Source organism: Rutilus rutilus (assembly GCF_951802725.1).
Source record: "Rutilus rutilus genome assembly, chromosome: 24".
Lineage (NCBI taxonomy): Eukaryota > Metazoa > Chordata > Actinopteri > Cypriniformes > Leuciscidae > Rutilus > Rutilus rutilus.
Window position 1 is genome coordinate 7,082,029 of NC_140228.1, and position 16,537 is coordinate 7,098,565.

A 16,537-nucleotide genomic window follows, 5' to 3' on the forward strand; every position below is an offset into this window, starting at 1 on the left:
TTAAAATGAAATTTATTTAATAGGTTTTCTATGTATTGTAAACAGTAATATACAGTTTCTGAAAAAACAGCAATACATATTTTCTTGACTTTATGATTATTATATTTTCAATAATTATGATAAATGATTTAAAATATTTATGAGACTTTTAAACTAAATTTGAAAAGTTTAAATATATATTAAATGAATTCGCATAAAAGTCTTATCATTAACCAATTTTTGGAAAAAAAATTCCCAATAATTACGATTATTTAAACTCTTTGTTATAATTTTTTACTTAATTATAAGTTTAAATATATAAAAATGGTTTATTAACCAGTATTTGCAAATTATAGTTTTTTTCAATAATTTAAATTTTTTATATTTAAAATAAATTTGAACTGAATTTTAAGTTTAAATATTTTAAAAAAAAATTCACATAAGAAACAGTTTATCATTAGCCAGTTTTTGCCAATTATTGTTTTATCCTTATAATTATATATTTTTTTAAATGCTTGTGACAAAGTTTAAATGTTAAAAATTACTTCACAAAAGAAACAAAGTTTTATCAATTACCAATTTTTGCCTTTTTTTTTATTATTTTTTATAATTGATATTTTTATATTTAAAATAATTTTTAACTGAATTTTTAAAGTGTAAATATATATATAAAAAAAAAATTCACATAAGAAGAAATAAATTAATTCACATAAGAAGATTGATCATTAAGCAGTTTTTGTTGCTATTAATTTTCCATTTGACCCAGGGAGATGATCCCACATACCTGCCCAGCCCGACGGATTCCAAGTTCTTCCGGTTGTGGATCAGCACAGAGGATATGGATGATGTGGTAGATGCAGAGGAATACCTGCTGCCCAACAAAAGATTATTCAACCAGTCGACACAACCAGTGTCTGAGAATCACAATCCAGCCGTCAGTATCTCTGTCTTACACCTGGACAATGCATCATTTTCTATATAAGGCAATTACCCTTCATTAGACATGATGCAAGATGACTCATTCATATTTTGTGTATTGTTTTAAGGACAACTATACGAATGGTGTGATGTTACGCTACATTACGGACCCCACGCATAAAGACCTTATGCTGCCAGGTATTATGTTGAATTACTCTTATGCTTGTCATGTTATTTAATAAGCTTTAAAAATGATTTATGAAACCAAACTGAGAGAATATAGATAAAAGTTGTATTAATTAATAGTATTCATTAATTTTTTTATTATATTTGATGTGTTTATTTCAATATTGTAACTTTGGGCTTATATATATTTATATATAACTTTAATTTAAAAAAAAATCTCTTTTAGTAATTTTTTCACTACAACTTTTCATTTAATGCCAAGGCAACATTTCTAATTTTCAGTTTAATTCACATTTATTTCCTAATTTTTTATATTTTATACTTTATTTCAGTTACCGACTACAAATTTAATACTTGTAGCTTAAGTTTTTGTTAACAATAAGAATACTATAGATGGTTACACACACTCCATGTCAACTTACCAAATATTGTTTATGTCATCGTCCCATATATTAGGCAATTAAAGTTCTAATTTCATAATTTTATTTTTGCCTTTATTAGTGGAGCGGCTAAGTGCTTATGTTTGGCAGAATCGTTCAGTTTATGATACAAGCGTGAAAATTGGCATGAGCAGTCTCCATGGGTCACTTGACAAGAAAATTGTCCGAGCCACTTGAAATTTCAAGATGGCGGCCATTTTTCAAGATGGCCGACACCTTAGTGGAGCAGTTAAGTGATATAGTGGTTTATTTGGTGATACAAGCGTGAAAATTGGCATGAGCAGTCTCTGTGGGTCACTTGACAATAAGCCACCTACAGTTACTTGAAATTTAAAGATGGTGGCCATTTTTCAAGATGGCCACCACCTTAGTGGAGCAATTAGGCTTAAAGGACAATTCCGGTATTTAACACTTTGAGTCTATTTTGTAGTTTGTTTTGGATGAACAAGAGTGGTGGACAAAGAAATTTTGACAATGGTTCCTGTCGCGACTTTTTGACTATTTTAGAATTGCCCATGACCACTTTAGAATAGGAGTCTATGGCCATGCACAAACATGTCCTTAAAACAACCCTTAACGTTCGTTTTCAAAACTGTGCAACTCACCGAGTGGTTAGTGGTGTATATCGGCGCAATGTATGATTTCAATCCGTTTATTTTTCTATAGTGGAACTATTTTTTCAGATACCTCACAACCGCGTATAAACTTCCGCTCTTCCTCAACTTCCGTTGTTCTGCTCACGCTAGCCTTCTGAGAGACAGAGAACCGAGCGAAAAGACCTAAAAGACTACAATCAAATGTAAACAGCATCCTTTCCGTTTCCGGTAGCGCAGTAATATCAACGAGCAATGAGTCCTCCAACGGAAATCAATGGATTTGACAAAATGCCAAATAAAACACGACAGAAACTGTATTTCGCTACGCTACTTGTTTTGGAACATCAACGAACACCACTAACCACTCGGTGAGTTGCACAGTTTTGAAAACGAACGTTAAGGGTTGTTTTAAGGACATGTTTGTGCATGGCCATAGACTCCCATTCTAAAGTGGTCATGGGCAATTCTAAAATAGTCAAAAAGTCGCGACAGGAACCATTGTCAAAATTTCTTTGTCCACCACTCTTGTTCATCCAAAACAAACTACAAAATAGACTCAAAGTGTTAAATACCGGAATTGTCCTTTAAGAAATCATTTAGTTGGTGATACAAGCATGAAAATTGCCATGAACCTAATTGCTCCACTAAGGTGGTGGCCATCTTGAAAAATGGCCGCCATCTTGAAATTTCAAGTAGCTGTGGGTGGCTTATTGTCTAGTGACCATCAGAGACTGCTCATGCCAATTTTCATGCTTGTATCACCAAATAAACCACTATATCACTTAACTGCTCCACTAAGGTGTCGGCCAACTTGAAAAATGAAAAATCTTGAAATTTCAAGTGGCTCGGACAATTTTCTTGTCAAGTGACCCATGGAGACTGCTCATGCCAATTTTCACGCTTGTATCATAAACTGAACGATTATATCACTTAGCCGCTCCACTATATATGCAATTAATATTGTTGTTTCATCGGCACATTTCATCTTCTCTTTCCCCACAGAGTACATGAACCAGGACGTGACTATAGCAAGCAATATGATCAACCCAAACTACGAGGGTCCGGCCCGTAGACAGACAGAAAACGGATACGTAGACACGTACGGCTGTAAACCCGAGGGTCCGGAGTACCTGAACACGTCCTGCTCTACTCTACCACGATCCCCGTGTGCCAGTCTCGATAACCCCGACTACCAGCAGAACTTCCTACCCTCTTCCACCAGCGACGTCCTTTTCCTTCCTGCAACCGTGAACTTACACTACCTGGGACTTAGCAAAGCCATGCAGTCTCACGTACGTTAGATAAACGGGACGAAAACATGAATTGCACTGCCTGAACTTCTGGGAGTCACACACAAACATGTGTTAGTATTGCAGCTAGAGAACATCAGCGAGCCACGTCGCTGTGAGGACGTCCGGAAATGCTTGAAGGCGACTGCCGTAATGAACTTCTTCTCGAAAGGAAGAATGTATGAGACTGTGAGTAATGTGTTGAATGTCAAGCTAGAGCACATTTCAGTATTTCTCTAGAATGTGAGTAATTAATGCTTTTGATGAATGTTGCCGTCTGATGTAGCATTACTTAATTTATTGAACCCAAATCAGCTTTTAACACTTCATATTGTTTAACTGTTGTCATTTTTAATGTGATTTAGTAATTAACCCTGGGTAGTATTTGTAAACGCTGGGTTAACATTAAACTAGCTAAATAACATGGATTGGACAAGTTGAGAGTGTGAAAAGCACACGACCGGTTTTAATTGCTGTCAGTTAACGAATATCAACATGAAATGGTGCTCGCAACCCCCATTTTACTTCTGAGATATACACTATCATTCAAAAGTGTGGCGTCAGTACGATTTTTTTTAAAGAAATTATTTTTAAGATAATTAAAAACATTAAATTGATCAAATTGATCAAATGTGACAGTAAAGACATTTATGATGTTACAAAAGTGTGTTTTTTAACATTCATTAAAGAATCTTAAGCAAACGTATCAGTTTCCTGATTTTCAATCTGTTTTAAACATTGATAATAACAAGAAATGTTTCTTAATCAGCATATTAGAATGATTGAATGTGACACTGATGACTGGAGTAACTAGTATATTCAAAATTGAATTTTTTAATATACAATATATAAATAGAAAAGTTATTTTAAATTGTAATAATATTTCACAATATTACAGTTTTTACTGTATTTTTGATCAGATAAATGCAACCTTAGTGAGCAGAAGAGAAAAAAAAATCGAACCGTCCCCAAACTTTTGAATGGTAGTGTAAATATTGAATAACACAGGATATTAAACGAGCAAAAATGTGTGGCAGAAACTCATTATACTGTCATTGATTGTGAAAAATTGGGCGTTACATACCAGAATTGAGTCAGAAGGTTGGAAAGGAGGATCTCTTGATGACTGGAAAGGAAAAGGTTAGTCAGACGTCGGCTGAAAAGGAAAGTTGTTTTCGAGGCAGAGCCAATTTGGTCAAATTTTTATGAAATATTACAAAAACAGGCATGTTTTTATTAAGAATAAACTGCACAAATGATTTGTGCACAATGATGTGAGGAATGAATAGTGTGAACATCATGTTGACTTCTGAAACAATACAAATATTCATAATTCTTTGAAATATTCAAGCACAGTGTGAAAATCCCAGAACCAGAACTGTCTGAGTAACAACAGAAAAGCTTGTAAATATAACATACGCTTTAAACAGTTAAGAAATATGTAATTATGTCCACAAGTAAAATTCACAGACACGATGCATATGTACATAAATGCTACCCTCTCAATTAAGGACCCTTGAACCCTGGACTGTACTTAATGGACTCTCAAATTAATATTTCAACTGACCATCTACATTTGGTTTGAATAATTTAACAATTGGGCCTTAAAGAAAAACACTTAATATTAATTGAAAGAAATGCTGAAGGGCTAAAAGGCTTTTTGATGTTTTTCATTCTGCTTTAAACAGCTGAGTTAACAAATCAGACTGCTTGTTTTCTGTCCCCTGAGACACATTCTCACAAGTGTGCACTTATCAGACAATCTACTTTTACATTTCAGGGGGAAAAAAACAGGCCATTATGATATTTTAACTCTGCAGGGTCCCATCAATATTGAATTAAGCTTTACTTACAATTTGTTGGAAACACCCACTACATTTTAAATGGCAGGAAATGTTCAGAAAACGCTGAATACATTTTTGTTACACTTGATAGTCCACTTTAGACATTCTTCTACTAACTAGAAGTAACTTTGCAACTACGTCAACTAACTCTAATTAGAGTAGGAGACTATAAGGGTTAGTAGAATAAGTTGACATGTAGTTGCAAAGTTACTTATAGTTAGTAGAATGTCTAAATGTCTTAATGCAAGTTTGAGTGTGAAAGTGATTCAACTTCAAACCTGCATCCACTGCGAGATCCCACAAAAACATCTGCATCATTTTAGTATGTAAACATAATTCATGTAGCTCAATCTTCATGAGATCTGTGCAGATCTACTGCATTATGCACCTGTGAATGTCAATCGTTTTAGAAATTTAGCAACATCAACGTGGTTTCAATCTGTATGGACACTTTGTTACATCTCAGTGTTATTAAATTAAATTGTGTTGAAATGTGATAATGAAGTCTTGTGATGTGGGCTCAATTCAGTTATTTTAAGTGCATTAAAACACTGATTGCCAGAGGAAGTCTGTGTAGACAGAATGCAATGGCAACTCCACAGGTAGGGCAGATAAGATACTAATTACAAATCCCAAAGATCTGTAGGTGGAATCATTTCCGTAGATTATCATCATCATCATCATCATAGCAAAAATGTTAAACCTAAAACAATTGATTGACCAGTAAAATCTCAAAAAGCAAATAAAATGAACAAAGAGTCACTATTAACATATATTTATTATATATACTGTAAAAGCTAGACATTTCTTTTTCAAATATTTACATGATCAAGCTTCACATACAGATTAAGTTGAATCTTGCAACATGGCGATTTTAGTAACTCTCCATTGAAACCAATCTGTTACAGTGTTATCCTCCTAAACCCATCTGTACTTCATGGCAAACATGCATAGAAAAGACTTTTTAAAGTCTCTTTTAACACTAGACTCGCTCTAGTGTTTGTATGAGCATCATACGGATGGTTTTCATTGCAGATTCCTTCTGGTTAAACCATCGTTTTTTACCGTGGTCCTTCACGCCGTGGCTTGTTTCATCAAAGCGTTCTCCCCAAACGTTTCCTTAAAGAAGACAACGTGCTCCTCACAGTGCTCTCCTGGAACAGGAAGATGATGTCAAACGAATTCCAATCATGTGCTGATATTTCTGCTCTAATCAAGTTTAGCCCCATTTCGTGAGCACGCATCAGTCATTCATCAAAACCACCTACCTTGGTTAAAACCAGGATTACCACGTAATCGCATGTTCCTCTGCTCGAAGAAGCGGAAGATGGTGTAGAACAACATTGTGTTGTTTGTTTGCCGCGCAGCGTCCAGAAACTTACGAGCGGAGACGTTGTCGTGGCCGCCGACGCTTCGAATGAAGCGCAGAGCGGCTAAAACCTGCTGCTTGGACAGAAGAACTTCCACAATCTCATCATTAGCGGTGGACAGCCTCTGTGATGCACACAAAAACACACGTCAATCGCTCAGAGAAAGCCAAAATGAAGCTTGATTCAAACTGGATGACCGCGAACAGTGTTTTAGGCCAAACAGAGGGGGGAAAACTAAAAGAAACGTACACTTTAAATCATCTAAACTGAACATGCATGCGAGTATAAAGTGGTTTCCGTACCTTGAGCATGTCCAGAGAAAGCTGGTGAGCAGGAGGATACGTGCTCTCCAGAGACAGCAGCAGACAGGCCTAGAAAAGCAGAACACGTGAGCCAGCAACATCAATGAGAAGCCATTATTGAAGCATATTTAAGAACACTAATTTAAGACATTGAGTTTGGAACATGGAAACCTCACCAGTGGTTTGGAGTCGCTCAGGACGTGATACTGGAGAAACTGGTGCAGCATGTAGAAAAGATTGTGCTGGACCAGAGTTTTGATAACCAGCTCATACAAATAGTGCTGGAAACGAAAGATAAAGAAAGAGTCACTGTATATTACACACACGACACACTCGAATCTTGCTGTGACAACAAGGCAATTTGACTCAATTATGATTCTTTATTAAATAACGCAAATTTAAGCATATCCAAACATATCCAACCCAAATAGATAAAAAGAAAATCAAGCTTAGTAATTTTAAAAGCTTTTAAAAAGGTTTATATATGAATTCTAAGCCTTATTATACTATATTATTTTGAATTAAAAACACAATATTAATGGTCAAAATATAATTGCTCACATGTAATGCATTAAGGAAAGTGAACAGTGTTTATTTGAGTATTATTTATATACTACTAGTATTTCTTATTTTGTATTAGCTTTTATTTTTACATTATCACTTTAAATTTGAAGTTGTTTTAATAATGTGCTTTTGTCATTTATAAGTTAAAATTTCTATTTAGCTTTTTATTTATTTTATTTAATTTTGAGTAATTTTAGTACTTAAACTTGTTTTATTTAGTTGATACTTTTCTAATGTTCATTGAAGTTTTTTTCATCTAATACTTAGATTTTATTTCAGCTTTATTTTAATGAACAAAAACTGTTAGTAATAGTAAAGCCTCTCTCTCCCACAACTTTTTTGCTCCCTCCACTGTCCTACAAATAAAGTCTAAAATGCTCATAAAAAAAGTTAAGCCTTAAGCTATGTTCAGTTATTGCACCGAAACCCAATTTGTTCCAAAGGGGCTGAACCTGCGGTTTGTGTCTCCAAGTTTCTCCAAATGACAGTAATAGTCATTCATATTATGTTCAAAGGCATAGTGTATTTATGGAACGCCCCCAATATAAAAGATGTTGAAGGGTTATGCGTAACGCTGGAGGCCACAGCAAAGATTATCAGTTACTGAAGAAGTTCAAGGCAGAATGTGTCTAAGCAACTGCAACGCCTAGCAAAACATCCAACAAACACCTGAGGGTCAGTTTAAGGTGAACCGGAGATACAACTAACAGTTATACCAGAGCTTATAAATGAAATGAATGGTTCCGAGTGACACACCAACATACTGTATGAAACTACTAGCTACGATTAATGTTTAGCAATGTTTACATGTAACAGATCCATTCAAGATTTATAGCTTGTAGTCTGAATTGAGATATTACTAGGTAAAAAAGTGATTTATCATTGTGTTGTTTATACCTGAACGGGGATTTGACACTGGTTAAGGGAGCGAATGTACTCCATGAGAACGGCGATGATGAATTTATGCTTCACGTCCTGTTCAAAGAAGACAATTTAGAGCATTAGAACATTATCACAACATTAGCTTTCCTTTAGACTGAGATTTTTGAGACCTACAGAACTAAAGAAAAAGTGCACACAATTGCCTTCTGAAACGAAATACAATCCTCGTTTACCTTCTTCTCGGTGAAGTCCGACAGCACGTGTGTGTACATGTCTGACTGGTCTATCACAGCCTGTGTCCGGACAGGCCTTTTATGAGAAGTGCTGGAGCGGCTGGGCCCTGACTCCATAGCCTGAGGAGAGAGAAAAAACAGGCCATTTTTACAAAAAAATTACATTTTCTATGAACACCACAGTCAAACATACATACATGGAATATACTGACCGCAGTGTACGCTTGCTCTGCATCCAGGTATTCTTTGTACACTTGGTTGAGTTTATCAAACACTGTAGCCACCACAGAAAGGTTCCCTTTATCGCCACCTATAAGCACTGAAGACCAAGACATGCATTTATCAAAGGGGTGGTATAATCTCCTTTTCACAAGATGTAAAATAAATCTCTGAAGTCCCCAGAGTGTGTATGTGAAGTTTTAGCTCAAAATACCTCACAGATATTTTTATATAGCATGTTAAAGTTGTCACTTTTTAAGGTTTCACTTTAAAACAATTTATTCTTAAAGGCACACTGTGTAGAAATTGTGTTTTTGTCAAACAGCGACCCCTAGAGTCGCTGTGGAATACTTGCACTGTCGTAAATACGATCATTTCATTTCTTTACTTTTAATGATGATGATTGTGTGTTAAGCGTCTGCGACTTACTTTCACTTTGATTTGCGATAGTTTGCACGTTGGCTTAATGAATAGATGCTCAGCTTCTCATCTGCGGTGATGCGTGTTCCAGTAGCGTCATCATATCTGGCTATTACATTACATAGCCTATAACACGCTTTCACGCGTTTATTTATTTATTTTTTTTGCATTTTTGGGAGGAGTACAATTTACATATGTGGTTTCAACAACCAGATGCATTTACACTTGTTCAGTTTCGTCTGGAATGCGTCTCAGACCTCCTCCTGAAGTGGTTTGAGCGATGGGATTCAAATCCGTCTCGAATGCGTTTCGGAGGGCATTTACACCTGGTCTTTTCACGATCGGATAGCTATCCGATCTGAGAAAACGCATGAAGTGGCCAGGTGTAAACAGCCCCCATGACAAAAACATACGCACGAAAGCCGAAAACAAACGCTGGTTGGCCTCTCACGTCCAGATTTGAGGAAGTGGTGGGGGAAGTGACGTATGCCGTAAAGCAGTCGAATTTTGTAGTTCTTCTTGTGCTCGGGTTACTACCCGAACCCCGAAGTTACATAGTGCCAGTAAAAGCGATACAGACCCCGTCAGGCTATGGCAGATGTGTCATTCAACCTATTGTAAGTCGATGTACCATCACAAGGGTCTTGGAAATATATTATGAAGGTTGAAAAGTTACACGGTGTGCCTTTAAATAACTATTATAAGGTATTTTTACTACAGTGGTCTGATGCTTACTTTGTGAGCATACAGACAAGATGACCATTTTGCAGTCTCGCCTCCGCAACAGGAAGTCCATGAGTTTGCCTTTATCCTGGAGGAGATTCAGCGTGGGCTGGAGCTTCACCTGGAGGTACCACAGATATCCTGACGCACAGAGAACATATCATTACTCTCAATCACAACATAGTTTTGATTTGATTTGTGCACTGTTTAGTAAAGTACCTTCGCTAGCACTGATGATGATATCTGGTTGAAAAACACTCCAGGAAGATGAATCTTGAATGTTAAGGAAAAATTTGAGAAGGTAAATATGGTATTGTGCATTTCAGTTTCAGTTGACAGTTCGCCCGCAAGGATACAAAGTTCGCAGGGCACAGGGGCCTGACTTGGAGCGGCCGCAGGTCCTGTAAGGGTGTGGAAAGAGAAATTACCTTCTTTACACTTTCAGAGAAGAAACCAAATAGGTAAAGCTTGGAATAGTGATATAGTTAATCACTGAAAGTGAGGTGTCGCTTTGAAAATGAATTAAGTGTCTTGCTGAAACTCTCCTCACCTGTGAGAGGGATCTTGAAGGGGTTGATGGATCGCGCAGGAAGCACAGGCTGATGCACATTTACATTGCCATCTAATTCCCTTAGTTTTATATCATAAATGAGTGAAGTCTGAAATGCAGAAAGACATTACAAACAAGGTACAGAACAGATCAGCTCTTAATTTTATGCAGGTTTGCTAATAAGGTTATGTAGTACTTTTACATATTTATTAGGGAAACACAATACATCATTACAATCTTGGCAGATATTAGAGATTTTTTACTTATTTGTATTGGTTGAATACCAGAGGATTAGCAAAGCAAAGCACATTGTTAGTGACAAGGTCATTATGTACAGTATAATGGGTTAAAGTGCCCCATTATATTATTTTAAAGGTTTCTAATTTTGTTTTGGAGTCTCCTACAATAGATTCACATGCATCCAAGGTAAAAAAAAAAAAAAAAACACTTCAATTTTCTCATAATATACACTGCAGCATTACCTGTTTTCTCACAGTGTCTGAATTTGGTCTCTTTAAACCCCTCCTTTCCAAGAGCCTACTCTGCTCCGATTGGTCAGATGGCACAGTCAGTTGTGATTGGTCGACCACTTATAGCATGTTTCGTTATCTAAACGCCTATTAGCATTTCTGAATTTCAGCTCTGGATCTCCCTCAGCACTTGATACACAGTGATACGAACAGTAAAGATGGCGTCGGTTTTACAGTTTCAATTTAAGACCATACGCTGACATTATGCTAATTTGTTACAAACCTGAATTGGTTCATACAGGAAGTAAGACTAGAATTACCGACGACTCGTTTCAGGCAGTTCAGACAATAAACTTTGCAGACCCTTTACATTCACAAACAGCTATATTACACACTCCATGAAAGGTAATGTCAGAAAAAGCATAATGGGGCACTTTAATATCATCTGATTAAAGATTGTGCACTTGTCAAACTCACCTGTGAGCTCTGATGGTGCACCACAACTAGATTATCCACCACGTTCAGTGCAAACTTGCCCGTGGTGTTCAGTTTGAGCACATGAGTCTTCTTACAGGTGCCTTCTCTACAATTAAAACAAAGCAGGAACAGGTTAGAAAAACAAAAATGCTTAAATACAGATCTGAACATGGAAAAAAAGAAGGCCAGTAATATTGTTTAGCTCATTGTGACCTTGGCAGATGATAGAGGACCACCTCTGCTCCAGGACTGTTAGTGGTTCTGGAGTGATGCTTCAGGTACATCACATACAGCTGATCATAACTACAGTTGAGAGAAAGAGTGTGACCACTGGGCTTCATGCATTATTGCATTTTAGTTCATAATCCAACATGTCAATTGTTGGCTCAAGTGCTCATACACACATTGTGGCCACAGCGATGTCACGTTCAGAGAGGCTGAGCTTGGCTGGTTTGGGAACGGCTGGCAGCTCAATTTCAAACTTGGACATCTTTGACATGGTCGCACTCTAAAGAAAATCATGTTAAGAGTAGAGAAGCAAGTTTTATGATATAACAATCCAGTATCAGAAACTCAAAGGGGCTTTTCACACTGCGTTTAGAAACTCAAAGGGGCTTTTCACACTGCGTTTAACCCCAGGTTATCGCCATTCTAAACCCTGCTTTTAACCCCGGGTAAAGGAACAGGGTTAGCATCGGTTAAAAGCAGGGTTAGCATAGCTTTTACTTGCTTTGGAGTGAGGTTAGCACTATTTTTGCGCTGTTGCCCCCACATTGCATTGGCAAAATTGTACAGTGTAAAACGATGCGGTGTTAGAATGTTAGCTAGACGCTTAGCAACAGCCAACCAATCGCATGCCTCATATACACGTGCTTGGAAACATGAATGAATGATGTTGTATATAAACAGTCGTTTCAGCGTTTGAGGGGGAAAAGGTCAAATAATGACAGAAAACTCAACAAATGGAAGGAAGAAGGTAACATTTTATTATTACCTTTATAGTCCGAAAAGCCCTAAACATGATAGTACAGTCAGCAATATAATATGAGGATGCGCAGAGCCTAAACAGGTTCTGTGTTCTGTTCATCCAATCAATGACACCGCAAATAAAAGATAGTATAGTAGTATACACTATAGCAGTGTATAGTGTGAAACAGCAGCTTATGAATATCCAGGATTAATTGTTAACCCAGGGTAAATTACAAACAAGTAAAACGTGAAGCAAGATAACCCAAAGAATGACCCAGGATTAACTATTTCAAGTGTGAAAGCCCTAAAGTTACTGAGAAACACTTTATACAGTTTGGGTACAACTGAAGTCAATCTGTTTTACTGTTGCCCTCTTGTGGTTCAAATCTGCAGATGCAAAACTCTTCATGCTTGAAAATAACAATAAACAAAAAGAGACCAAACTCACTTTGAAAGCAAATGGCTGCAGCACATTGCCCTGTACGGTGGTGGAAAGGAGAAGAACGGCCGTCTCTGGGCAATACATGTACCAGTTCACATTGATGCTCTGGCTCTTTAAGAGCTTCAGGGTTCGTTTATCAGGCAGCACCTGAACAGAGGAAAAACAGGGATTCTGTATGACTTACTTTGTTACAAGAAATACTTCAGTTAATTTACTGATTTGATGTAAGGCGTCACCTCACCTGATAGAATTCTATTCCCTGGTCAGTGACGAATACAATCTCATTCCAGTTGGTCCAACAAAACCCGAGAATACTGGCATTCTTGGTCTGAGGATGGTAAATGAAAATAGCAAAAATATGTATTATGTATTCAAAATGTCTGGTCAGCGCCGGTTAGATTTTTAAATGTTTTTGAAAGAAGTTTTACCAAGGCTGCATTTATTTGATCAAAACAACAGAAAAACAGTTATTTTGTGAAATATTTGAACAATTTAACATTATTAAATTAAATTATTTAATAGCTTTTAAAATGTAATTTATTGCTGTGATGCCAAGCTGAATTCTGATCCTTCAGAAATCATTCTAATATGCTGATTTGGAGCTCAAGAAACATTTCATATTACTATCAACGTTTAAAACAATGTGCTGCTTAATATTTTTTCCTGAAATCATGATACTTTTTTTTTTTCAGGATTCTTTGATGAATAGAAAGTTCAAAAACACAGTATTTTTTTTTAAATAGAAATATTTTGTAACATTAAAAATGTCACTTTTGATCAATTTAATGCATCCTTGCTGAATAAAAGTATTAATTTATTTTCTTTTTTAAACAGTGATCCCAAACTTTTGAACGGTACTGTATATACATAAATAAATACATATATAAATAAAGAAAGAAAGCAAATGAAAACAGCACTTGTTAACGTCAATCTTTGTTTGTTTAGGGATATACCTTGCACTCATGGGAGAATTCCAAGTGTGGATAGTCAGGAATAAAGTTTATGAAATCCTAAAAAAAAAAAGGAAAGAAAGAAATTCTGTTAAAGGGAACCTGCAAACAATAGATGCATTTATTGCGACAGTAACCACCAATGAATGATACTCACAACTGATTTTGTAGTGCGCTGCACCGCTAAGATTTTGTTCCCCAATGAGAATTTGATGCACTTCACCTCTCCTTTGTCATCCATTCTGTCAAACAAAACACAATTTAAGGATCATTTCTAGTGCTGTTATAGTTAACTAAAACTATTGCAAATAGTAACGAAAATAAAGCTGATATAAAATAAAATAAAATATAAATATTAGAGGAAAAACTTAAAAGAAAATGAGAAATGTTGCTTTGACAACTGAAATAAATTTCAGTTTAAGCAAACTAAATAAATTATGAATTATTAAAACTGAAATAAAAATGTATTAAAGCTATATAGAAATAATAAAAACTAAATAAACTAAATAAAAATAACAGCTAATTCAAATATTAACAATTACTGTACTTAATATTAGCAAAAATAAAAATAAAAACAACAAAAAATAAAAAATAAAATCATGCAAATGAGAATATAGAAAAATGAAGAGTCTAGTTGACTTACCTGAAAGCCACTGAGCTCTTGTCATCTGGTCCTTTAACCACAACACCTGTGGCCCCACCAGATCGTACAGCAAACACCTACATCACATCAAACATGCACTATTATACTCATAAAGCATAACTCATCATGACAGATAACTAACATACACTTATGTGATAAGTGTAAATTACACATATGTGATCATTTACCCTGATACCAAAATGTGTTGTAAATGTGTTCCATGGAATTACCATGATATTAATTGAAGCAAATTGTAAATACTTTTATACATGTATATAATTATATCAAATACCAAAGTATATGCAAAAGGACTATGGTATTATTAACTTATAAAACAATAAACCTGATGACTACAATGCATGACAAAGTTATTGCACATAATACAGTTACAGTGAAAGAGTTAACATTAATCTAAATATTAGTATATCCATAAACTAAAAAGGCTAATCCAGTTATGCATTATCAATTCATATTCAGTATATGATGAACACTGCAAAGGAAAACATAGGAAAGCTGCCTATCGACACAGCATTGATATCTCTTTATACTGTCATGTAATTATTACACTTCAAATTATTAAACGTGTTCTCACCTGTTTATTCGCCTCGTCAAAAAACACATTGTTGACGCTCGACGCGTTCTCAAACTGCACGGGGTTTTCACTGAGCTCTAGATAATATTCGTCACTCATATCGTTTAATAAAGAGTCCTTTATTAATCCGCAGCGTTGTGTTTTTACTTTAGCTAGTGTTTCCACTTCCGCGTCCGTCAAGCGTGAGGCAGTCATGTGACGAGCAAGCGGCCATGTGACGTCATATGTAAATTAAATTGCTCGTGTAAAACTTATAAGACAGTATAACACGCTTTTTATTATTTTTTATTTCAAAGTTTCATGTATTTGTCAGAGCCGTAATCCTATTTGGCGTTTTATCATACAGTACAACCATATTTATTTGGTATCTTTTTATGTAGGCTAAGCAAATTCAACGGCTCAACTTTTAAAAAATACACTCTGCTCTTCGTTTCATGGACTTATCACACGACAGCACCGACTTTAATAATTTAATAATTTTAAAGCGCACACCGGCAAACTCTCAGTTGATCAGATAATCTAATCACCTGAGTGAAAGACGCGAATCTACAGAGAGAGAGAGATCCGAGTTTTTTTTATTTGTTTTTTATTATTAATTGAGATAACAGAAAAGGGGAATACAGAGACATTTGAAGGAGAGATCCGAGTGTCAATCTAGTTTCATATTAGTGAGAGAGAAAGCGAGTGTTCATATTTTACAGCTTTAGGCTACGCCAGACATAATAACACCCTAATGGACAGTTTAGGTAAAACTGTCAATAAGACGACATCACTGAGCCCACTTGCTCAGGGTAGCATGAAGGTTTCTCTAGAGGAGAACAGCTCAGCAGGTGAGACTGAGATTCAATTCGAGACTGTGATACACAACATTGACCATGCAGGGCCCACTGTGATAAGGGAGTCCCACAACACCCAGAATATAGTATATAGGCTACTGTATTGTATAAAAAGTATATACTTGACTTATTTGTATGGGCTAAGGCTATACATTGTGTGTGTGTGTGTGTGTGTGTGTGTGTGTGTGGATCCCAATCCATCGTTCCTCATCTATCATCATTATCATCATTACGCAGGTTTCCAGTCCATCTCTATCAGCTCTACACCGGAGAACATATCCAAAACCTCTTCGTTCCTCTCTGAGGACATAGATGAGAAAGAAGGCAAGCAGGCTAATAGAACAAGCTCTCTGGAAATTATCAATATTTACAGACAAGATATATGGGGTTATGAGAACTTATCCAATCAAACGGCTTCTCAGTGTGTATGTAGGCCTACACTTTGCCAAATTAAGTGCCTGTTATTACTGAAGAGCCATCTTTGGGTGAATTTAAAACAATACAAATATGCATCTGACAGAATAATGCACGTTATTTTTGTTCAATTTTCTTTTTCTCTTTCCTCACTTTAGAGAAACATACAAATGGCAACAGGAGAAAAGGGTTCTTCAAGAGACTATGGATGGCTTACTTACTTACTTGC

At 35.9% G+C, this 16,537-nt stretch overlaps 2 protein-coding genes across 3 annotated transcripts in view; one reads left to right on the forward strand and one right to left on the reverse strand.

The window, feature by feature from the left end:
• The window catches only part of LOC311284543 (melanoma receptor tyrosine-protein kinase), a 28,328-nt gene extending 23,290 nt beyond the window's left edge, over positions 1-5,038 (forward strand). For both annotated transcript variants that reach the window (XM_084399597.1, XM_084399596.1), the window contains exons 25-27: positions 746-913; positions 1,026-1,095; positions 3,122-5,038. In XM_084399597.1, the coding sequence (XP_084255723.1) occupies positions 746-913; positions 1,026-1,095; positions 3,122-3,420 (537 nt within the window). In that variant the 3' untranslated portion in view covers positions 3,421-5,038. The remainder of the gene's footprint in view (positions 1-745; positions 914-1,025; positions 1,096-3,121) is intronic.
• A 973-nt stretch (positions 5,039-6,011) lies between these two features.
• On the reverse strand, positions 6,012-15,245 carry rmc1 (regulator of MON1-CCZ1). The gene is made up of 20 exons (XM_084399602.1): positions 15,059-15,245; positions 14,467-14,543; positions 13,981-14,065; positions 13,827-13,883; positions 13,115-13,201; positions 12,880-13,020; positions 11,867-11,970; positions 11,676-11,765; positions 11,463-11,568; positions 10,516-10,624; positions 10,322-10,366; positions 10,185-10,238; positions 9,978-10,106; positions 8,816-8,922; positions 8,604-8,723; positions 8,386-8,463; positions 7,101-7,205; positions 6,925-6,993; positions 6,521-6,746; positions 6,012-6,406 (listed from the first exon to the last, which is right to left on the reverse strand). Exons 1-20 carry the CDS (start codon positions 15,155-15,157, stop codon positions 6,327-6,329), a joined length of 1,968 nt encoding a protein of 655 aa, XP_084255728.1. The 5' UTR covers positions 15,158-15,245; the 3' UTR covers positions 6,012-6,326.
• Positions 15,246-16,537: the final 1,292 nt, after the last annotated feature.

Coding starts and splice junctions, on each gene's coding strand:
- rmc1 (XM_084399602.1), bottom strand. CDS start 15,157: ATGAGTGACGAATATTATCTAGAGCTCAGTGAAAACCCCGTGCAGTTT. Junction 11,971..12,879: donor TGCAGCCATTTGCTTTCAAA/GTGAGTTTGGTC, acceptor GATTTTCTTTAG/AGTGCGACCATGTCAAAGAT. Junction 10,367..10,515: donor CTTCAAGATCCCTCTCACAG/GTGAGGAGAGTT, acceptor ACACCCTTACAG/GACCTGCGGCCGCTCCAAGT.